The sequence below is a fragment of the Strigops habroptila genome, chromosome 16, assembly GCF_004027225.2.
Source record: "Strigops habroptila isolate Jane chromosome 16, bStrHab1.2.pri, whole genome shotgun sequence".
NCBI classification, from domain to species: Eukaryota; Metazoa; Chordata; class Aves; order Psittaciformes; family Psittacidae; genus Strigops; species Strigops habroptila.
In genome coordinates this window covers 5,994,331-6,018,798 of record NC_044292.2, presented here as the reverse complement: position 1 = coordinate 6,018,798, position 24,468 = coordinate 5,994,331, and the positions used below count along the sequence as shown (strand labels likewise).

Here is a 24,468-nt window from a genome sequence, read left to right as displayed (position 1 = left end):
AAAGACTGGGCTGTTCATACAAACGGAGCATCTCGAGTGCTCGGATAAATTACTGCCCCCTCAGAAGCACCCAAACCCTGTTCACCTGCTCGGTTTGGGTGCGAAAGATGGTTTTTAGGGCAAAAAGGAGTGAACATTGAGCCCTTTCGGTCCCGCTGAGCCCCTTCGCCGTTGCGCCGCCGCGCCGGCAGGGGGCAGTGTGCGCGGGGGTCCCGCGGGCAGCGCGGCGGCGGCAGGAGGAGGGCGAGCGCCCCCGCCTCCCCCTTCACTCCCCCGCTCCCGCCGCCTCCTCTCCCTCATCGCGGGGTCCCGGGTTCGCGGCGCTCCGCTGCCGGGCGGCGCGGGGGGGAGCGGCGGCGGCCGGAGGATGCAGGCGGGGCGGGCGGCGGCGGGCTGCCGTTCCCGGGTCGGGCAGCTAGAGAGCAGTGCAGGGAGCGGAATCCCGGCCGAGGAGCCCGTGCGCGGCGGCGGCGGCGGCGGCGGCGGCAGCGGCGGCAGTGGAGCTCCCTTCCTGTCGGGGGCGGCTCTGGGCCGGAGGCCGTGAGAGGAGCCGAGCGGCGGCGGAGGCCCCGGCCGGCTCCCCTCCGCTGCTCCCCTCCTCTTTCTCCCATGGCGGAGACTAAAATCATCTACCACATAGACGAGGAGGAGACGCCGTACCTGGTGAAGCTGCCGGTGCCGCCGGAGAAAGTCACTCTGGCCGATTTCAAGAATGTGCTCAGCAACCGGCCCGTGCACAGCTACAAGTTCTTCTTCAAGTCCATGGACCAGGATTTCGGGTGAGCGGCCCCGCGCCCTGCCCCTCCTCTGCACCCCCCCACTCCCCGGCGCCCCTTCCCGCTGACAGCCCGAGGGGAGGGTCTCTCCGCCTCGCTCGGCCCCGAGCGGGAGGCACCTGCTTCGCTGCCGGCGCCTGGGCTGCAGCGCGGGGCCGGGCGCTGGGCTCGCCCTGCGCGCTCGGCGTTAGGCCCCGCCACCCGGGGAAGCCGGCAGTGCCGCCGCTAACATGGCGGCCCGGCCCGGCCCCTGCCGCCGCCGCACCCCGCGGTAGCCCCGGGAGCTGACAGCGCGGCCGGAGCCCTCCATCCCCGCCTCCCCGAGGTCTCTCTTGTGCGGGCCGGAGGCTGGCAGCGGGCGGGTGAGGCCCGGAGGTGTTTGGGCCGGGAGGGGGTTTGTGGAGAAGCGCTGGAAGGGGAAGCGTTGTGCGGGAGCAGAGAGGCCGGTGTGAGCAGCGGGTTGTTGTGTTGGGTGATCAATGGTCAGAGCCACCACTTCTTGACAGCACCACCGAGGTGTTCTGCTGCAGGGAGAGCAGGAGGACACAAGGGCCAGGCTTTCCAACGACCTCTGTGACCGTGTAGGCCGGGTTCCCGGCTGGAGCTTGGGATATGTGACATCGATCTTGTCTCCGCACAGCGCTGTGGGTTCTGTTCCACTGGGCTTATTTACAGCCCTCATAAAATAGACCAATACAACTGCGTTTGACAGCTGGGCCAGTCACTTCCAAATGTATTAATCCTTTTGTAGCAAATCACTTCTCTTTGTACTGGCACCCGTCACTGGCCAGACTATTTTACATATGTAAGTGCCTTGTCAGTGAAAAAGAGCAGGTTTGTGGGACACTAATACAGCCCTGACTAAAATAACGCTGTGGTTGAGGTGTGGATTTTATATTTGGTGAGATATATCATCCCAAACATTCTTTTACATCTCGTGTAGCCTCTGTCTTACCCATGAGACTTTAATGTTAATTGTGTTTTTATCCATGGTGGAAAGTGGATATTGTTTGTTGACATGTATTTCTTCTGCGGCGAGCTGTTGGTGTTGGCGTGTTGCTGTAGGAGTGTTCATGGATGGTGAAAACAGTTTCTTGGGATGCAGCTATACAAACTGTTTGTTTTCAAAATAAGGGCTTTGAAATTGGCTCTCCATAAATTTCTCCGCTTCATCCTCCAGTGACAGGGGCACATACCCTGCTGTGGTTGTGGAAATTCAAGCTCTTCGGTTTTTGTGGTGCAACCTCAATAAAGGATGTTGGGTTTGTTGTGCTTTCAGTGCCACTGCTACAGAGATCTAGTGCTAGGAAACATAAACTGCGCTGAGGCACGTGGAACACACTAGGAAGCTCTCTAATGCCTTTGGGCTGCTCTTGAGCTTTGACCAGGCAACAGAGTCATGTAAATCCTCTGGTGGATTCTCTGTTAGTCTTGAAACTGGGGTGAAAATTGTCTGTTATTCCTGTGTTGCCTTGGAAATGGAGATGGGAGAAGGTGAAGGGCTGCAAGTGGATGGTGAGGATCAGGACCTGCACATTCTGTTTCTCTTATTTAAACTATAATCTCAAATATAGGTGCTGAATATCTCAAATACAGGTGCTGAATGCATTAGGGTGGTGATGCACTGTCTTGAGACAGGTAGAAGTAACTACACATGGTGACTCCTGCAAGTCAATGAGCTGTCAGTCAGATTATCTTTGCTTTTGTTTCTCAGCCACATTTCTGTTCCTCTCTGAATCCTGAATACTGCTGAAAAACAGGGAATTAGAAGAAAACTTCCATGAATCTTGACTGTCTCAGCAAGTGTTAATAGTAAATATGGTTTTCGTCATCGTATCTTCAAACTGGCTTTAATTGTTGTTGCAAATAGGTAATAGTATAGTTGCCACTAACCATAAGAGAATTGTGTATCTGATTTCTACTCGTGCCTGGAAACGTCCTCCACAGAAATTCCTTCCTGTGTGTTCTCTAAGTGGTACTTGGGCATGAACAACAGTAACGTTTTGGTTTCAAAGGCAGCACAGCACAGTTCTGCTCTCCTCTTCTTCCCGTTGCTGCTCCATGGCTGTGTGGAGCTGTGTCTTGGCATGGTGAGCACTGCTTGGCAGCGTGGTTTGTAAATCCCACTGTGGAGTGAAAAGTACTTCTTGTGTTAGGAAAGCAAATGTTTTCCTGGAGAAGTGGAGCCTCCTTGAGAAGCCAGTGATTGGGAACTGGCTTTGCACTGCTGCACATGTTGTTGTAATTAAGGCACAGCCTTTCCTGGACCCTGGAATAATGTAATAAATAATTGTGTTCAAAAACAGTGGATGTGTTGATTTGTTTCTAGCTGTGAAAGATAGAGCTGCTAAGGGTTGGGATGGAGCTGGGTTGGGGACGTGGAGCTGTGTCAAGCTGCCTTCTGAAATGAAGCAGTTACGTGTTTTGTGTGCCTGGGCTGAGCAACCTGCCTGCTTTCAGCTTTGCTTCTCAGAAGGTGAAGAGGAAAGGTGTAGGGTGACATATTTCCTTCTCAATTTCTGTTGTCGTTTAATTTACTGCTTTGCCTTTCAGTCTTAGTATTAAACTAGCAGTAAAGCTGTGAAAAGTAGACCCAGTGGGGAAGCTTCATCTTGATTTTCCTGGTAGCATTACTTTGACATAAACCCACTTTTCCCTGCGCCATTTCATTCTCAAGGGTGCACTAACACTTGTTAGAATGGATCTGTCTTGATTCTGAAAGCTCATGCTTTCCTACCGACTCCATCTGGTGATACGATGATGTTTTTAAGATGCAGGATGTCCAACTGTGTTCTGACTTTAAGGCTCAACTCTTGGAAGTGCTTTGTAGCTTCTGTTCTTTCCTAGTAGGAAATTAAGAAGGGATATTACAGGATCAGACTCACGAATGTGACAGCATCCAGCAGCAATGACATTGAGGAGAGGTGATGTTTGTGAGATGTGTTTTCTAGGCAAGGAGCTGTGTCATCAGTTGTTTAGTTGCTTATAGCAACTGATTCCTTCCTCTCAGGGGAAGAGCTCAGGGGTCACTTCCCATCACTGAAACTGTTCATTCTGGGGTTACAGCCACACACAGCCCTGCAGTAATGCATAGGACAGTAATGCATATTGCAGGTCTGCTGGTTCTTTGGTGACTGCAAAATGACACTAAAAGCTATAGTTTGTGATGCTGAGGCTGTCAGACTGAAACTCCGACAAATGCATAAGGTGTGTTGGATCCAAATGATACAGAATGACTCTGTGTAAGATCATTAATCCTCTAGAAGAGGAATTCCTGCCTGTGTGCTCTTAAATATTTGTGATTTCCAGAGCTTTTCTTGTAAAACACTATCACTAACTGCCAAAAATGCAAAAGCATCAATGTACGTGATCTGTTCAGTTGAGGTATCACCAGGCCAGGAACTGCTGATGGTGTCTTTCAGTACCGTGGGATGGGAAGAGCAAGTCAATCTTAGACTCTGCAGTCTTTAACCATCAAACACCACAGTCTGTGCTGCCATCCTTCTGGGTGAGGTTCAAGTCCTCATTCTTTCCATTGTGTGAACTAATACTCTTTTGATTATACTTCTTTAGGGAGTACTTTGAGGAGTGGCTTTTTAGGCATTCCTTTGGTATCAGCAAAAGAACTTCCTTTTAAACTGCACTTTTAGGTGCAGCTGTTCCTTGTGCAGAACTTGATTTGCTTGGTACTCTGTGTGCTGAAAGCCAGCAAGTAAAATGTGGTTTAAAGCAGTAGGAGGCAGGTTTGGGATTATGAGCTGAAGGAGGCAATTTCAGATAGAAGAGGAACATGAGAAGCGCTGTTCTGTGTCTTTTCTCATGGAGGCAATGTACCATCGCTGTTCTCACCCTTGCCTTAGGAGGAGCCCTAACTGAGAAGCAGAAGTCCTAAATTACAAATGTCTTGCTATGGAGAAGGTTTTTTGGTTGAGTTCTGTGCTTGGAAAAGGTGTTTCCATGCTTATTCAGGGATAAGGCAGCACACTGGATGGAAGGGCCTTGCAAGTAGGATCCTCCCTCTTAGGAGGACTCTGCTGTGCAGTGGAGTAGTAAGAGCATAGTATTGGGATGGGGGTTTTTTGGTAGTTATTGCAACCAGGATTTTAATGAGGTATTTTTGCTGGTGTTTTTAAGGAGATCCCCTCAAGACTAAAGAGCAGCATGAAAGGATGCCCACCTCCATACTTGTTTGCAAGCTGAACAAGCAGGTGACAGAGGCTCATATAGGTCAGTTACAGGTAGGAGTTTGTCTTTTTTGAAACAGAATAAAACGAAGGCAAGTGGCTTGTATTTGCATCAGGAGCTATGGAGCTGGCAGGCTAATGTGCAGAGGGGGCATGTGCTAAAAATAAGAGCTTAGGAAAATGATCTTTGCAGCTCTGTGACAAGGACTGATGCCCGCAGAGTGTGGATCAGAACTAGGCAAGGGGATGTTGAGGCAACTACTAGGATCAAAGCTCTGGCAAGAATTTTAGCTGTGTGAATGGAGAGTCAGAAATACTCCACAGACTGCAAGACCTAAATGTAGGGTGGATGTGAGGGTCTAGAGAGCAGTCAGAGGATTCAAGATGATGTGCAGGGTACTGACCTGAATGATGAACAGGTAGGAAGAGCTGTGCCATATAACTTTAGGAAATATAACCAAGATGATCTTTACAAAGCAACCATGTAGGATCTGTGTGCTTGTTTCTTCATGTGCATCTGTCTCCTCCCTGTTTAGTCTTCTTTTACCCTCTATGTTATTGAGGGAACAGGGTGTTTTTAGGAGGGGTGAATGAGTAAGGAAGTAATTCTGTAAGGGTAGAGCTAATGGAAGCAGGTTTCCTGAAGGTTTGTGTCCTTGCAGTGTTAACTCCCTATATTTTCTCTGTTATCTCAGGCTGCTTCATCACTCAGTAGATGCTCAGAGATCTGAGATACAGTCAGGCTGAGAAAAAGACAGCAGTTTACTTAGGCACAAAGTTAAAAGGGGTTGGCAATTACTGCTGGTAATTCACATAATTCACCATATAGATCCTCACAAACGCCTATGGCATGTTTACTGAACAGAACTATTGGATAGCAAATGTGCTTGAACAGATGGAGCAACAGTTGGGTTTCTTCTAAAGATGTCTCTTATCCTGCACCCTTTTTGGCCAGGTTTGCCTGTCTGTAGGCTAGAAAGGGATGATTGTGTAAGAGTCAGAGCTGCCTGCAGGTCAGGCTGGGACAGCTCTGGTGTAAACAGGCATGGCTGACCAAGGAAATGCATGCAAGGCATGTTCCAGCCCATGGCTGGGATTCGTGACCCTTCTCTCCTGCTGCTGCCAGCTTTGCTCGGGAAGGCTGTAGCAGGGTGTGTGGCACCACTGGAGCTCTCCTTGGGGCTGAGCCAAAGCCTGGTCAAGTCACTGAGACTCTGTCTCTGAAATGCACTGCATCTTGAGCCAGTTTCTTGCTGAGTTCTGTCACATGAACAATCCTGGTCAGGATGTGTCATTCATAGTGAGTGCAGTGGGAAGAGGATGCTTTTTCATGAAGGCTTTCCCCATAAACCCCACGATGGTGAAGTAGATTGAGTTGAGAAGATGGTTGGGTTTTTATTAGTTCTTTGAGCCAGCTAATGGTGACTCTGACTTCACAGTTCAGTGGGTTGGTGATGGTTCTTTCCAGCTTTCATTCCACTTAGCATGGTCTGTTGCACACTTAAATCACAGAATCAGATTAGAAAAGACCTTCAAGATCATTGAGTCCAACCATTAACCTGGCGCTGCCAAGTCCACCACTAAAACATGTCCTTGAGTGTCCCAAAGTTCCCAAATTTCAGCTTGATTCAATCAAATAGACTTGGAATAATATTCTGAAAACAGGGAAGTGTTCAAGGCCGGGTTGGACAGGGCTTGGAGCAATCTGCTCTAGTGGAAGGTGTCCCTGCCCGTGGCAGGGGGTTGGAACTGGATGAGCTTTAAGGTCCCTTCCAACCCAAACCATTCTATAGGAGCAGGTCCTCAGCCCTAGTGTCTGGATCAACAACAACCACATAGAGGCCTTCAGGGGGAAGGAGAATTCTTAAGACTGGAAGGGAGCTTTCATTCTTACCTGCAGAAAGTTGCAATCCTGTTACCCAGTGGAAGCAAATGGAGAGTTTCATAGTTAAAGCACTGAATTGAGACTTGGGAAATAGCAAATAAAATGTATTTCAGCTCCAGATTTAGGCTTGGACACAGTGAAGTGCTGAACCGAGGCCTGTGTTAGTCACTTGCCTGATGAGAATAACCTTTATTTCTCCCAGCTTTTCCCCATTTTCTCTGCTGAAGCTTATGAACCTTCTGCAGACTGTGCCTCTTGTTCCTGCTGTTTATCCAGCATCAAGCACTGTGCTGCTTTTCTGTTTGCTGACATCAGAAAGCACTGTTGTAGCATCAATAATATCAATAATATAAGAACACCAACCTAAGAGACCTCAAGGCTTGTACTTTGTAACCACACTAGGTTAGCTCAGACATACTTTGCCAAGCTGATCCTGATAGCTGTGTACAGTACAAGTCACTGCTTATTTTAACGTCCCAACTGTAATGTAATCTAAATATTTAAAACAACCCCTGTTTTCTGCTGGAACCTGAGGACTGCTCTGCTCTCGGGGTGGAGTATGTTCTATTTATTAAAAGCTAATGCTATGAAAACATGCTAAAGGGATACATCAGGTTTGGGCTGCTTCCTGTAGCTGGTGATCTGCAGCGGGACAAGTTAGAAAAACAAGTTTCCTACTGTTCAGTTAATGAACACCTCCACGTAGTGTGTGCACAGTTTTGTTTCTCCTCTTCTTTCCAGTGCTCAGGTAGACTTGGTTTGGCTTGAGAACACACACACAGATTGTACAGCTGCTGGAAACATTAGCCATCTCTATAGGATTCATGTGCAGCAACTTATCTATGGCCTTGCTATATCTCTAAGTAAAACGTGCCCATGAAGTAGGTTGAATTAAATGGGATTTGTTTAATAATAATAATGATTTTTGGAAGATGAACACCGTTCTGGCCTGCCATGGGAGAGTGAGCAGCAGCCAGGAGGAGATCCAGGTGCACAGGGAGGAGATCCAGATGCACAGGGAGGAGATCCATGCTCAGTGCTTTGAAACCAACCTGAAATAGCTATGGAATATGGAATAGATGAAAATTTGGAATGAAGGAATTAATTTACATACAGCATTAAATCTTGCAGAGATTTCCGTGGTATATTTGAGCTCAGCACAGCAGCTCCTTCCTTGGATTCTGCTCACCTCCAAGCACAAGCAAGCATTTTTGCTTGCATTTCAGATTCTGCTTTAAATGCAGCCTGATAGGACTGTGTGCAACCTGGGCAGTTACCATTCTGATTAGTACTGTCAGAGAGTCATTGAGGAGCTCCAGCCATCTATGTCAAGTGCTGTTCCACCGTGTTAGGTGGACAGGTTGACAAGGTGGTGGTTATGAAACAAGACACACTGGGAGCTAGATGAGCTTTAAGGTCCCTTCCAACCCAAACCATTCTGTGATTCATTGTCCAAAATAGTCTTGTGGAGAGTGACTTGAGGTGGTGCCAGGTAAGCATTACCTGGAAGTGTTGTGGTTGATCCTTTCCCTGATGCAGTGGGCCCTGTGAGGAAGCAGAACTGGAATAGAATCAGCCCTACATTAGCATGAGTATAAGCCTAAGCCTTTACTTCTGCATGCTACAGTGCCATGATAGAGAGACTTAAGTTACCTTCTGCATGGTGCGAAACTGCTTTAGATGTAGCCCATCAGCAGCCAGTTAAAGTCTTTTGGAAGCTATTTTCTCATCATCATTTTAGTTGGCCTAAAAATCAATGTGTAAAAAGGTAAATTCATAACAGATTCTCAAGGAAGCAGCATCTGTTGTTGTAACATCTGATATTTTGGGTTTTTCCCCTCTGAGTTCATGGCAGCTCCCACTGTTTTCTGACCTCCTTTTACTTTGAGAGAAAATTCCTTTCCTTACACACCCTCCAAACCCTGGCAGGATGATCCTCTTCTGGAGGAAAACAATGAAGAGGTCATTCTGCTCTCCACAAACCTGCAAATCCAAGAGCTGCATCCAGCTATCTCTGGAGAAGATCCTTTTACATACTAAATTCTGCTTGTTTTCCCAAACATGATAATAACCTTGTGCTGAAAGGCACCACTTGGACTGACCTGCCACCACAATGCTGTTTTCTAAAGTAATTAAGCACCAGCTCATGGTTTAATGAGTATTTTGGGGAAGGATGTCACTGGTGATTTTGCTGATGCTGTTTCGGGGTCCCAGTTCTCAGAGGAGACTACTGGAGGCTTGAACTCCAGTTTCTGCCAAGGAGTTTAATCAGTTGAGACAAGCTGCTGAGCAAATACAGAGGAATTTACAGTGCTTGAGGAAGGAGCGACCTAAATATTTGCCTTATGATTGTGTTGTGGCTTATTTCCATGTGAAATGTAACTGAGGGAATAATGATCATTTTTGGTTATTTCAGTGGCCTGGGTAAAATAAAGTATGAAAAGAAGATATTCAAAGCATACAAAACATGATCTTTTCAGTTACTGGAGTGAAATGCTTGAGGGTAGTAAGAGAACCCCTTCACCTCACCACTGTGAGGGTGCTGAGGCGCTGGCACAGGGTGCCCAGAGAAGCTGTGGCTGCCCCATCCCTGGCAGTGTTCAAGGCCAGGTTGGACACAGGGGCTTGGAGCAACCTGCTCTAGTGGAAGGTGTCCCTGCCTGTGGCAGGGATTGGAACTGGAGGAGTGTTAAGGTCCCTTCAGCCCAAACCAGTCTGGGATCTGTGATTACGCCACTGACTTGCTATGGATCACTTGGCTCTTGGGTTTACTTTTCCCTGTTTCATCATTTCTGAAGAAGATAACATCTCCTTGTTGAAAAGTGCTCGGGCTCTTTCTTTTTACCAACAGGTAAAGTGAGGATCAACCTTCTGGGCTTTGGCAATAACAGAATTGGTGCAGACCACGTGTGCCTGATCAGTGTGAGAACTCGTGATCTGGATGGGATGTGTGTGTGTCTGCGGCAGGCAGAGGGTGACGTGATGCTGATGGTCCATCAGCTGGTTACGAACCAGAATGTGGCTTAGGGCTGTGGTACAGGAGATGCATACTGGAGCTCCTCAAATCTTACAAGGATGCCATTTGCACAGCAGTGTGCTGTCCCAGTTGTAATGACTGGGGTGTGGAGTGCATCCAGTGCCATGGAAAGCTGCTGGGTTTGTGTAATTCTACTTTTAAGATATCTCTGATTTTGGAAGAAGTGTCTTATGGAGGTTGTTCACAACTTGTGAGGAGCAGCCCTAAAAGGGACCCTTCAGATTTTGAGCTATTTCTTTATTTTTAACCTCCCTTTGCATTTCTGAGGTGTAGAAGTAGATGCATTTGGAAAATCCTTAGTAAGTAAGTGTGCAAATACTGTTTGTTAACAGCTATTTTACTATGGGGAACTGGGACAAGAGCTCGTGTTTTAACAACTGTCAGGCTGCTAGAACCAAGCATTCATCACATCAAGTTTAAGAGGAACAGATAGATTTGAAATTGTCTCCAAGTAAGAGTTTTGTTAGTTAAATCCTGTCTGAAACCTGTGATATTTAAATGAATTTTCTCTGCCTTCCCTCTGGAATGTGAAGAGGAGAATGACTGTGTGGGTTGAAGCACTGGTTTGGGATTTGAGGTCTGAGTCCAATTCTCCCTCTTCCAGCTACTCTGTATTTGACCTTGAGTAAGTGATCTCGTCCCTGATACTACAACCAGTTCAACTTGTGCCTAGTTTAATTTATGGACATGAGTTATGCCTCTGGAGGAGACTGTAAATATGTTAAAATTACACGCCTGGGAAACTTGTAAATAGGGGCTTTCATTTGGGGTTTCAGCTCTGAGTTGTAGATCAGAGTAAAGCTCAAGCTTGCTGCACACTACCATGAATGCCGAGAGCTTGCACTTGCACAAGTGTGCCAGTGCAAATGCAAGGGCTCTTGATCAGATTTTGCTTTCCTTTCGTTGTGCTGAGTCCAAGAGAGGCTCTTTCTCCCCTCCCTGCCCATTGCTTTTTGGCACTGATTGCAGTAGAAGTTCTTTGCCATGACCGGCTTCAGTGATTGTTCCATGTGTACCTGCGTAATATTTTCCATTGAGCTTACTATTGTGTTTGAATTCTTTAAATCCTATAAATAAACAAAAATGATTTGCCAATGCACAAAGAATGGAAGCGCCAAAAGAGTGGGTTTGCAGGGCTTTGGGAGCTGCTTTTTAAATAGACGTATTTCCAGTTGTAATTTATGACCTTTTCAGCTAGAGACTGAAAAAAGGTAAATGGAACAAAACCGATTGAGGCCAGAGACTTGCCTGGTACAGAGATGAGGAGGGAAAAAGGATGCAGGACAAGCTTTATGTGAAAGAGAATATGCAAAGAGGTGTCTGACTCTAATTACATCTTGCTCTTGCTGAGGAAGAAAGCTGCCCAGTGGTAGCAAGTGATGGCAAGATACAAGTGCTGCAGAAACATGAATATTCAGGACTCTCTGGACCAACCATGCTGTTTCTAACCAGAGGTGCCAGTTAAACTGCTGGATTCAAGGGAGAGGTTGGATTTCTGATGTCATGGGGAGACGTGTGGGGATACTTAGTCATTGGAGATGGTTGAGCAAGTGCAGCGCTTGTAGACGTGCTTGACGAGTTCCCCGTTTCAGTCTATGCAAAAATCCTCACTGGCTTCAATGGAACTAGAAACTAATCCTGAAATGGTACAGAATGTACCTTCCAAAGAGCTTTGGGGATTTGGAATGAAGGTAAAGTAAGTAATGGCCCTGAAGCCTGTGCGAATGTGTTTGGTGTTACTTGGTTCATGATGACTCTTGCACAGTGTGCCCCGATCAGCCTGGAGTGAAGGTAATAACAGTTTTCAATGCAGAGTGAATTTATTTGCTCTTCTCAGAGCTGTTTCAGCTTGTGCTAGAGTCTCTAGCTTGTAAGGATTACCTATAGGGGAGATGGAAATCCTGTTCCTCACGTGATACTGGATAGATGCATCTGAAGCAGGGCAATCAAATAGTTAACGTTAGGAAGCCTGCCTGCCTGTCTTTCAGCTTGTCCCAGCAGGGGTTCCATTTCATGGTTGACATTAGCCATGCTGTTCCAGCTCCTGCCTCTTTCACATCCTGCTTTTCATCCCCCCCTCCCTCCTTATGTTTTTTTAATACATCTCTTATTCAATGTCGTTAATAAGCAAATTTGTCATCTGCTGAGTTTTGTCTTTGCTAATGCTCCCCCCGCCTCCCCTTCAGACCGAATGAACAGTAAGGCAGTGAATTGCAGATAATGTTGCTGTGAATTGTCCTTTGCTGCAGGGCAGCTTTGCATGTGGGGTGCCAAAGTGACTCTGGTTCCTGTGGCTGAAACCAGGCAGTGCAAAAAGAACTGGGAGTTTCATTCCTGACAGGAGGGGCTCACGGGTGTTGAAGGGGAATGACTGAGCTTTAGGAGGCATCTCCTTGACAGGCTCTTTTGGGGGGACATCTTTGGCTGCTCTGTCTTGGCCTTGTCCTCTGAGTTGCTGCATGAATTGCTCTTCATAGCTGTAAAAAGGCAACAGAGACACATCCAACATGGTTACTTGTTGTTTGTACAGTGAGGGATCCTTTGTGAAGATGGGTGGCATGTTTCATAAGGCATAGTGTAAGTTCCTAGTAAGAAAACAGTCCTTATTCTGAAGAACTTAACACTACAGGTAAGCAAAAAGAAACAGGAATAAGGACAGGCAGCATTGGAGGGGTTTTGTTTTTGGAATGAGAGGATGGTGGTACAGTAAATAATGGGCTTAAAGTAAAACTTGTTGGAAAGAGAGAGGTTTGTTCCCCACCTTTGCATATTTTGTATGCACACAAACGATCTCCCCTTGGGGGGGGGGAAAGGGTGAATATTCGTGTTATCTTAGTGGGATAACATGAGCTTTCTTTAGAAGAATCACTTGTGAGGTGGCCAGAGCATATCCGTGAGCACAAGTGCAGTCCTCCCACCTAGGTATTTGTGTTTGGGTTAAGCAGTATAAACCCTTCTGCTGTAGCAGTGGCTGCTTTCTGGGTCTGTGCAGTTCTGTGGCTCATTCTTTCTGCAGAGGCCTTAGCAGAGTGTGTATCTTATACGTAGAAAGAGAAAGGAAGAGAGTAAGGTCAGTGTGTGTCTCTATTATTGTGAATCAGGCACTCTGAGAGCAGGCTCAGCTGTGCTGTTGTTTTGCGTTCCCACTCCTGACAGCCATGGAGAAAGGGAAGGGTTAGGCAGAACCTCTTCCTATGCTTGGCAATTTGGCTCCTATTTACTCCAAGCTTTTTCAGACTGTTGTAATTATCATGGAGACACGGATGTGATAAGTGTCAGCTTGTAAATAAAGCAGTTGGAGTAAACACTCATCTTTTTCATCTAGTGAGTAAAGAAGTTCCACTGTGCTCTTGCTTCCATTGATAACTACTGAGCACTAGTAAAGCTTTTCAGCTGGGTGAGGGCAGTCTAGAGAACCAAACCCAGTCTGATGTATTTAGGGGCAAGGATTAATGTATTATACTAGTGCTGGATAATATCCCAGTCCTCCCTCTGGAATATTAGAAGTTTTGCAATCTTGATGTACTAAATGGGAACACATCCCCTCCTCGCACACACGAAGTAACAAGCTGTCAGGAAGCAGGGAAAGCATTTAAGGTGTTACAGATGTATCCTTTTTAAGGAAGAGTCTTGCTTTTTTCTTGACACGAAATAAAAGTGGAAGTAATAGAAAACAAATGAGTGGAAATTATCATTTATCCTGGGACTGTGGCTTGGGATATACAGGATACAGGAACAAATTCATGGCATAATTATCTAGCGAAGCCTGGCAAAGTGACTGAGGGTTGCTTCCAGTGAGTGCTTCTGGATGCAATTGGTTTTGACAACCCTGAGTCTATCACTGTCATTCCAATAAAATGTGTTGCTTCAAATTAAGCAAAATAAGACCTTTCTTCTTTTTTATAGGCCCAGAAACTCTTGGGTCTTATTGTTCCTTTCTCCTTTTATCCTGAGGGCTTCTAGGAGCAATAGCAGTGGTGATTTGTCTCTGGATTCCAAGCTGACAAGAAGCTTTACAATATGTCAGTTAATAATTGGGGCGCTGTGAACTCGCAGCAGCAGAATGAACATCAGCATTAGAGCTCTGTTGGTTTTATTTCTTTGGAGTCATGTCAGACAAATCAAGCAATGGCTTCATAACTCTACACAAATGGGACATTGTTGTGAACCTTCCTGACCTCAGGGGTCTGATGGTGGCTTTTGGGTGGGCTTCTAGGGTAGAAAATCATGATGTGGATGCGTGAGCCGTTGGTTCAGCTTCCAGTGCCTGGGAGTTTAGTAGCAGACACACCACCACTGTCCCTTGCCCCATTGTTGAGAGGCTCAACAGAGAGGCAAAGGTTGACTCTGTCCCTGAAAACATAGAGAATCCCAGCCTGGTTTGGGTTGAAGGGACCTTAAAGCTCATCCAGTTCCAACCCCTGCCACGGGCAGGGACACCTTCCACTAGAGCAGGTTGCTCCAAGCCCCTGTGTCCAACCTGGCCTTGAACACTGCCAGGGATGGGGCAGCCACAGCTTCTCTGGGCAAAACATGTCTGTTGGCAATAAAAGGTTCTTCCGAGGGTTAAGGGTTGAATCATATTGTCTGTACTTGCTTGTTGGCGGAGTGGAGGGTTAGGAGGGTTCTCCAGGGTTAGGATTCTACTTAAACTTCCTTGGAGTTGGTAGTTTTCTCCTTCTCCTTCCTGCAAAGTCTCCTTTCATTCCTCCCTGTCAATACCTCGTGGCTGTTTTGTCCTCAGAGGACACTGGATGTCACATTGGCCTCAGCTTAGCAGTCCTCCATGCATCCAAAAAAGGATGTGTGGGACAGACATGTGTCCAGTGCTGCATGTGTTGAATAAATGTGTTTCTGATTTTCAGCAGTTATTCTAAGAGTTTGCCTCAAATATTTCCCTCTTAACAATTGAATTTTGGTCTTTAACTCTTTAAATCTTAGGCCTTTGGGTGCAAGTTCTGAATGTTACCAACTCTCTCCAGTTGCTCGTGGAAAACCTGGCTCTTTAAATTGCATTAGCTCTTAAAAACTTATTGTAAGTAGCCACAGAACTGCTTTGACTTTTCCTTTCTAAGGCTGCTGCTTTCTCACATTCATATATCCTTGTGCTTTAAACTACTTAGAGCAGCCAGGTAGAATAAATCAACCCGATAGAGACCTGCACATCTGTCAGCTCAGGAGCTCTTAAAGATTCTTTTCTCTAAGGATAATAAGTATAGAAATTTAAATGCAAAACAAAAGCAGCTCTTAAATCTATTATTCCTTTCCTAATATGATTCACTCTCCCGAGTGTTCAACTGGAAGTGCAGGTGTCAGAGAGCATTGCAGAAGTGTTCTGTGCAAAGCTGAACCTCTGTTAAACCTGTGTTCTCAAAAGAAGCTGTTTCCTGGCCTGGAGGCCCAGTGCTGCTGGAGAGCAGTGTCTGCTGGGGCAAAGTGAAGGAACTATCTGACAGCACCTCCTCAGTCACTGTGTTTTCTTATGGACAGATTTCCTTTTGACTTGGGACAAGGTTGTATCTGTCTTAGGAAGTTATAACAGATCCTGCTATGGTGTCCAAAACTGTTATCCCTCTTTAAGGTTCTGTAAAAGATAGTTGCTTCATGTGTATTTCTGATTTCTCCACCAGACAGACTGACTTTTAAAAGGGTTTTTGATGGCTTATTGGATGCTGGTTTTAAAAGCGACAGCCAGACCTTCACCTGTGGGTACTCCGCATGTGTCTGGGCAAACTTAAGCACCTAATCTATGTTTTAAAGTTTAATGCCCATCCCTGCTGCCCTCCTTCTTATCCACGCTGTCTCCTTTATTTAATAGCTTCTTTTCCTCTCTTCAGACTCCAGGGATCAGTAATTAAGAAATCAGCCTCTGGCTGCTTGGATCACCATTGGCAAACTGCTGCAGTTACAGAGCTGCTGGTGTGCCCCAGTCTCTGACAGCAAATGAGTAAAGAGAGGAGCACAGCTGTAATAGAAGAATGGACAGATTACAGACCTTCTGGGATTGGGTTTCTTCTTATCTGGCTCTGCCAAACACCAGGATATATGTCTCAATGAAATAAAAATTAGGAAGTGACATAGTGGAGTGTTACTCTTGAGAGATGCTATTGGTATCCTTCAGCAGAAATAGGATTTGGAAAGCTCGAGCAGCTATTCAGGATTTACAGTGTGAATTGGTTGGGTTGGAGCTCTTCAGCCACCCTTTACTGTGTAACAAAAGCAGCAACAAAATCAGACTTTACCTCTTCCAGTGTTACCTTCTGTTGATGCTGAGTCAATTGAAAGTCTGAGCTGTGGAAAAACTGCTTAACTTCTGGATTGGAGCTCAGTAAGTACATAGGATTGTGGAGCTTGCAAACACTCTGATGTGAATTTGGGGTCTTCTTATTAGTGTGAACTTGATGGGGCAAACAGCTTTTGCTTCGCTAACAGGATTTGGAAGAAATCACAGTCCTGCAGTGTGTCCCAGGCTGTGTATTACACAGCCAGATTCAAACAGAGTCTGGCTGCATCTGCCTTTTCAACTCAGGTTGTTCCTGGTGCTCTGCTTGTTCTTTGGGGAGAAGGCAGAAATCTCAGCTGTGCAGGGGAGGCCTTGCTGTAGTCAGAAGCCCAATGGCTTATGAAGTTCCCATGACAGGAAAATAGTGAGTTTGATGGGAGATGGATGATGCAACTCTAGTAATATTGATGAACTAAAGGGCTTTAAATGCTGGCTTGAGCCACGTTTCCCTTCTCTTTTCCACACTAATACAGTGGTAAAGTCAGGCAGAGGTTCTGTTGGATTCTGTACTTAAACCTACAAATACTCATTTAGAATTCAAATGTTCTTGGGCTGTGCAGGTTGGGAATGAAGGGTTTGCATTTTGCTTGCTCTCCCTTTGCATATGGAAAAGGTTCAGTTCTCTCCCTGCAATGCATAAAATGTGAACACCTTTTATCTGAACTGTTTCTCTGAGCAGCCTCTGAGGTTGCTGAAATGACTCTTTCGTAGGAGTGGGAGGTGGGAACCAAACAGGCAGAGCTGGGCAGGTACAAAGCAAGAACCACCCGAATGAATAGCGACCCTTCCTGGAACAGCTGCCCTTTGTGCAGGTTGTAGTTGCACAAGGGCAGTGTTTGAGGAGCACCATTTCATCGTGCATGCGTGTCAGTTCTTGGCAGGCTTGCCCCTGGCTTTTGAAGGGCACCTTTGCTGAGTGGTTCAGTGTTTGAGACCCATCTCATTTTTATTTGCCTTACATGAATGGCCTGAAGAGCTGTTGGCAAATGTTTCTTGCTGTATTGATGAAGGACTGGGTGATGTGATGGGAAAGCCTGTGGTGCGCTTGGGGAAATGGTGAAATACAACATTGGGGCTCTTTCACTGCAGTGTTTTGTTTGTTCAAATCTCCGTCCTTCAGTCCTGCTGTACATTCAAGTAAGGATGCACCACACAACAACAGCAAGCTCAGGTCTAAACACCAACATGGGGCTGGGGGTTGTACTTGCTATCAAGAACCTGTTTCTGTGATTCTGTGTTTCATTTCTCCACTGGAACACCTTTCCAGTGGTGAAAAGAAAACTTCCTGACTTATTGGGGTGCAAATCTGTAGAGCTATCACCATCCCATATGGGCATGTGTCCAAAGACTGCCTGTTTCTTCTGACTTGGGATTTTCTGACAAGCTGGAAATCTCTCTTTCAATGCCTAAACAAACTTGTAGGTCCAGTTATACTTTGAAGATGAAGTGTGGGTGGAATTTATTGCTAGGTCTGAATGCAGAAGGTCTGAACCCAGCTTTTAGTTATGCTAGAAGTTAGTCTTGCAGTGTTGCTGTCCCAGGAGAGCATTAGAGGGCTGTGTCTGTGCATCCCCTACACCAGTAGCATGTTGTTCCCCATTGGAGACTAAACTTTGAAGGGGTGTAGGCAAGGACAACTTTATCTTGTGATCTGGATTCCAAAATACTTTGTCCACAGAGACTGTCCAGGCCGTGTGTTGAGCAGCTGAAATGGGTTCATGTTATACCCCTCCTGGTTGCCTTTGAGACTCAAAGATTCTGGGAATTGTGCCTTCAACTGATCTCTGTATGATGCAGAACACTTGAATCTTGTACAAAGAACTGGCTAGTGGAGGCTTCCGGTGGCTTCCCACAAGGGAAAAATAAGGATACATGGTCTTTTAGTGTTCTCTGTGTAATCCTGTGGGAGAGCTGGCATTTTGCATGTGCTTTGAAGGTAAGAGAGATGGCAGCCTCCACCTTTGTGCCTGGGTTTTATACAGGTCTGGAGGCAAGAGGCGCTATCGCATTCATTGCAGCATAGGTCTGGCTTGTCATGGGCTGTGAGTTATCCTTCTGGAAGCTGGAGTGGTGTGCACCAAAAGACCTTATTAAAACAAACCAAATAATTTGCACCACATCAGTGACCAGAATTATGCCATTTAATTAAAATATGTCTAGACAAATAACCTACAGGGAGAGAGATACTATCTGTAGTAAGCGTTTGAGGTTTCTGCATAGGGATCATACTAAATACATTTATGAATAACTTCTGTTCTCTCCCGAGTACCTGGAGTCCTGGAGGACTGTAGCACTGCTGGATAACACGGTTGTTTCTCCTGTGACTGGCATTCATCTCTTGGTTAGCAATTATTTAACCTGTCCATAAAGAATATTTCTGTATTGATTAACACTTGTGGCTATTTTTTGACCTACCTTTATTATTATAATGAAGTACTTTTAAGAGAGCACAAAAGGAACATTTCACAGAGGAATAAGGATTGGTTCTTATCTTGGCCGCTGTGCTGTGTGTTTAGCATTTCTTGGTTTGTGTTGTTTGGCAGCTCACGCTGTATCTGTCCTGGCTGTGTGATGCCTTTATTGAAAACTAATTGAGCAGTTGTATTAAGAGGTCCAGTGGTTGCTTAGAAGGGTAGAAATAAACTCCCTTTACTTCTAGTTCATTAGGAAAAATGCCCTACGCTCTAAGGCTCTATGCTGAACTTGTTTCTTGCTTTCCTTGTGAAGGACTGAAAGTCATTCCCACTGAAAAGTGAAGGGGTTGGACACGTTCCCAGGCAGCTCATCCTCCCCCTGCTGTCCTTCAGAGAGTGATTGAGTGGACTTCTCCAGAAGGGTGCTTTGTTCCATATTGAGAGTAGTGGACTTGATGGAATATGTGGGATTAGGGTCCTTTGGCTTGTTGCTGGACTTTATTCCTATGGAATTGATTCCTGAAGGATAGCTCAGCCAGGGTCATTCTTCATCAGTTTAACATTGCACCTGATCTTCAAAGGAAGATCTCTTCTTCTCCTTCCTTCTTCTAGCAGCAGAATGGGCACCTCTCTCCTTACCATGCTGAAGGTGGGCCTCTAAATAGTTGCAAAATGAATATACACAGTTACTCATTTTCCAAACTGAGGACTTGGCTGTATGTGGGATTCTTGTTGTACCATGCATTGGTATTCAGAGACTTTGGGTTTAGATGAAAATATAGTTATCTTTAAAATGGTGTTTGGGTGAAGAAATGATACAGAAAAACTCCTGTCACACTTTTAAAGGGTAAATACTGTGCATTTTCTTTTTTACCACGTTCTGTGAGCTGTGCTGGCACCACTGATGCCAGAATAAGTGCCCTGGTGCAGTGGAATGCTCTGGTTTGTGTGATCATGCCAGCATCAGCAGTGACAGCAACTGGATTGGGCTGAGATGGAAGTAACATGTCTCTGTACATGTATATTGTTTTTCCCTTTAAGACAGAAAATAGATTCATAAGGTTACAAGAGAGGATTGGTGGTATTGCCTTTGCAAATGGGCTGCTTGTCATCTAGTGATGCAAATAGAGTGTGCTGGCAGGAGTCTTGAGCTGAGAAGCTGTTTTCTGCTGTTGAATTGTGAAGGCAGTGGAAGAACATGTGACTGTGCTTCAGCACAAAACTTCACTGTGCTCTCTGGCATTAGTTGCCTCATTTATTTGCTTTTATAGATGCCCACACGAGATGAGATTGGGATTGTCATGTCTGCGTGTCCTTTCAGCACCGGCTGTTCTTGTGGCCCCTTCCTTCTGTGGCTGCAGTGTGCTGTATGTAAATGCCAGCCTTTACACTGAAAATACTCTGTCCCCAGAGAGCTTGCACCTTGCACATTTGCTGTTAATCTTGCTATGAAACAAGGTCTTAACTCAGGGCAAAAATAACTGCCTGGGCCATGGTGAAATGTGTGCAAATACACCGAGATAAGAGACATCTGGTGTCTGTGGGCTCAGACTTATTGGGGGTTCATGATTTGAATAAGAATAATGGGATGTTGCAAAGTGGTCTTGTGGGATTTGGGAACAGGACCTATGACACAATGGGCTGGATATTGCTCATTATATTTTCATAGCATCCTTCTGAAGTATTTATGATGCTCTTCCTCCAAATTACCCTCCTTTATCAGCTCTGCCTGGGTCAGACCCATCCCTCTGCTGAAGCATCTGCTTGACTTGCACGCTTTGGAAACCTCAGCACTGGGACAAGGGGCTGCCTACGTGCCATTGTGGATGTGTGATAGCAAAGAGTGTATCTGTCTTCTGTTTGAATCCTATTAGTGTGGGAAGCCCTTGGAATAATTAGTGGCAGGAGGCTTAAGTGTGGTCTGGCAGCCAGAGGAAGTACCAGTGTCCCAGGTGTAATCCGTGGCCTGTAGTGAAGCTTGTGTAACTCCATCACTGCCGTTGTCACTGCTTCAGCTAGCTGTGCTAAAACTAACTTGGATTTAGTACCTTGAATTGCTTCTTTGTCCCTGTTGACACTGAGCAGATGAATTTCAAGGCTTAAGCTGAGGCATCCACACTCCAGGCTGGAGGTCCAAGAATACTGGCTGCAAAGTGATGCTTTTTGCATGTTGATGAATTGCGGTTATGTTATCCCAAAACAGCCTTAGGGAGGATGTGAAATCTTGGGCTCTTAATGCTTCCCAGGTAGCTTCAAAAGGACTGGAAGCGTAGCTAAAAGAGTCAGTTTGTGCTGAGGGAGGCTGTGTTACCAAAATCAGTGCTCCCTTTGCACAAAAATAGAGAGTTTATTGGTAGTATCTATCTGTTGGGTGGAGTGGGCAATAAACTTACAGGTTGTGCAGCCTCTTTTGCTGTTTGTCACTGATCAGCTAAAAGCATCATGAACTTTCCCTTTCAATTCCCAGCTTCAGACCTGGCTTGGAGAATGGCACTTGGGCTGTGCATTAGAAACCAGCTCGATGATTTGGTATGTAGCTCTCCGTGTGCCAGGTCATGACCTGAGTTCAGCTTGCAGAGGCTTGGGTTTTCACCAGGTTGCATCTCTGCCTTGACTTTGTGTGAATGTCACCTCAAAGTGCTATTTTGAGTGTCCTGCACTGGAGTTCTGAAGCTAATTGCACCCTGGGGAAAGCAAACTCGGAGCCAGCTGTTTGAAATGGGCATTCCACAACCAACCCACTGCTGGCAGCAGCCTCCCTGACACTGTTTTTCCTAGGTTGTTTTCAAGAATTACTTAACTTTATGGAGGGCTTGTTAATATTTATTGTTCTGTAGCTAAGACATTGGATTGGGACTTGGAAATGTGGGTTCAGGTCAGAATTATGCTGACCTGTCCCTTTGTATTGTGACTTGCTTGTCTTTGTGGCAGTGACAGTGATTTGTGGCTGCCCCTTGGGACAGTTGCAAGAATAGATTCATTAACACCTGTGAGATTGTAATATAGTCACATACATAATTTAGTGGATAACGTAAGGGTGGAGGAAAAAGGAGAATAATAGGAAAGGCAGAAGACTGTCAGTGTGGCTAAAATGCTTTGCTTGTTATGAACGGTTTGGCCACTTCTATTCCAAACCCTTTCCAAGGGGATATATGGTATTGTTGAAAACAATGCAGCTGGGCCTGTCAGTGCTAACATAGACTGATTTCTATAGATGTCAACTTATAATGCCATAAATCCTTGTATGTCAGTGGCATTTTCACACCCTCAGCATCTGCACCACCGGTGAAATATTGTTATTTCAGGAGTAGAGAAGCAAATCCTATTCCCTGGATGCCATTGCTCTGTAACAGTCAGTCATTAATATTTGAACGCACTTCATTGGAAGCCATTCCTCAGAGATGCTCCAAAGTGCACTATATTTGGAGACTCTTTCAAGATAATGGGCGAGGGTCTGTAGCCCAGCACAAGCTGGACTGAGCTGCACTGGACTGAAATGGAAGGATGAGACAGATCTGGGCCGGGAGCCCAAGCACCAGTTGGTTCAAAACATGTGAAACCTTTTAGTATGAGTCACTGTGTCAGCCTGTTGCACTTGGTAATGACTGATGGGCCTTTAAAAGTGCTTTGAGTGTGATGCAGATGGCTAAACTGGATTGCTGGAGATCAAAATTCCCCTGTTTGCAGTCTGGAATCTCTGCTTTCCTCCCTCCTTTCCATGCTCTTGTTGTTCTTTTTGGGTTCATGTGCAGGGATCTTGCTTAAGGAGAACTCTGGACTTCTCTAACCAAGGAATGAGGCTTTCTATTAGTCCAGTGTCTATCTGAAACATTCATTAAGGAGCTTCTAAACATGTGGGTCCCATAAATTTCTTGCAGTAAGACAGGGTGTAATAGGCCAACTGGCCTCCTCAAGGTCATACAGTCGGGTGGTGCCAGAGTGGAGCCTAAACAAATGGAGTTGTCCTTGAATCCCATCTCATTGCTATAAAAAGTGAGGCTTTATGTTTGAAATGAAGAGCAGATTGAGGCCGATTCTCTGCTGGGGAATGCAGTGGTTCTTACTTCATTGATGTGCTTAAGCTTAGGTCAGTAGCTGGTATAGGATCTAAGTGCCCAAACTTTTCCAGTATCATGCAGTTCTCCTGTAAGGTGATAAATGATCCCTGCAGTTCTTGAAGGCTGGCATGGAAAACTACTGGCTGTGCCTCCAGGAATAAAGGTGGAGTGGAAAAAAACAGGGAAGAGGCAGTTATGTGGGCAAAAGTGTTCAGTGTGGTGATGATAAAGATGAGATGTGGCAGAAGATAACTGGTGTATATATATAAATACATGAATGCATTCACTGTTAACTGCAGGCAGAATCACTACCACTGTGTGCTTAGATCTTTAAAAGTCATAAGAATAACATGGGACAGAGCAGCTGATTAATAAATGAAGAAGAAGAGAGTGTTTCTTAAGGCATTTGTCACCTATGCAGGACGAGGTGACTTCCCTAACACCCACTGCACAGTTTCTTGCTGCTGCTTTGTATGAGGAAGGTTTTGTTCCATGGTTGGGTGTGTCACTGATATCATAACTGTGGGCAGCATGTTCATATTCATTTCTGACAGGTTTATGTGGCACTTGCTGTATAAAAGTGCATATATGGAAAAGCAGAGCGTTGTCAGTGTTGTTTGGGAATAACAACCTAAAAAGGAGAGCCCTGGTTCCGCTCTGACCCTGTGGTATGTTGAGGAGTGATTGGCATGAGCCTTGCGTAGGGAAGCACCGTGGCTCTGCCTCGGAACGCTGCAGCATCCTTCCCTGCTCACCAGCTCAGTGGGGTGCAGGCAAGATCTGAGGCTTTCAGCCATCACAGGAGGCTCTGGATCTTTTGCGTTGAGCAGAGCCCTTCTGTGCTGCACTGCATTGTGGTGTTTATCTGCTCTGCAAAAGGATTTCTCCTCCTCTCTTGCCTATTTCCAGAATAAACCTTCTATCCTTGCCGAGCCTCACCTGCAAATCCAGTGGGTGGCTTTATTTTCATTCATTTCTCTGGGTTGGAAGGCTGGCTACAAGCTCTCTTGTCGTGACCTCAGCTATGAGAAGCCTGAAGGTTTAATTCTGCATTAAAGATTCAGACTGAAATGTTAATCAGCCCCAGAAAGGCTATTTTTAGAGCCGCAGCCTTGGCTTCCAGTTGGGTTGTTGCAATTAGGATTACTTATAGTTTTACTAATTTAAACAGCTTTGGGGGAAACTGCTGCTTCATAAGGAGAAGCAAGTTGCCTGAAGAGGTGATGAACCTCCATCACTGGAGATACTCAAAACTTGACTGGACATGGCCCTGAGCAACCTAAACCTGCTGTGAGCTGGGGGTTCATTAGATGGTCCCTGGATTTCTCTTCCAACCTACATAATTCTGTGAATCAAAACTAACATCTGAATAATCTATTACCTGCCTCTGTGGTGATGGGAGTCATTGAAGATAACGTATATAGGACAGATGACTGAATTACTTTGCCTTCTCTCTATAAGGATCTCCAAGCAAGTTATAAGAAGTAGTGAATGAAGCTCCTCTTCCCTTTCCACCATCAGTAAAGGACAATAAGAAAGAGTTAAGAAAAGACTTGGTTATGGTCACAGTGACAAGATGGGATTAATGTGGTGCTGAAGTACATTAGGATGTGCACTTTGTGGCATGGTACACATTAACCTGGAGTGAATCTGTAGGGGCCATGCTGCTGTCTCAACCCTGCATTTCCCATGCTTGGGGCCTTGGAGGCTTGGGCTTGCAACTGGTGAATCAAGCAGAGAATTCCCTTGTTAACCTCATTTTTCTGACTAGAAACCAGAAATCATCTGGCTAATTCTGGAGATTGAGTCTCCCACAGGCACACATGATGCA

General features: G+C 45.7%; 1 protein-coding gene and 1 long non-coding RNA gene across 5 annotated transcripts in view; both read left to right on the top strand.

Moving 5' to 3' along the window:
* Positions 1–393: 393 nt before the first annotated feature.
* DVL1 (dishevelled segment polarity protein 1) overlaps positions 394–24,468 on the top strand; it is a 76,850-nt gene continuing 52,775 nt past the window's right edge. For 2 of the 4 annotated variants that reach the window (XM_030508272.1, XM_030508271.1), the window contains exon 1: positions 394–779. In XM_030508272.1, the coding sequence (XP_030364132.1) occupies positions 610–779 (170 nt within the window). In that variant the 5' untranslated portion in view covers positions 394–609. The remainder of the gene's footprint in view (positions 780–24,468) is intronic. The other 2 variants (XM_030508275.1, XM_030508273.1) reach the window with 2 other exon arrangements.
* On the top strand, positions 15,739–22,879 carry LOC115617579. The gene is made up of 3 exons (XR_003994635.1): positions 15,739–17,221; positions 18,977–18,983; positions 22,869–22,879. It is a non-coding gene; the product is annotated as an uncharacterized LOC115617579 (long non-coding RNA).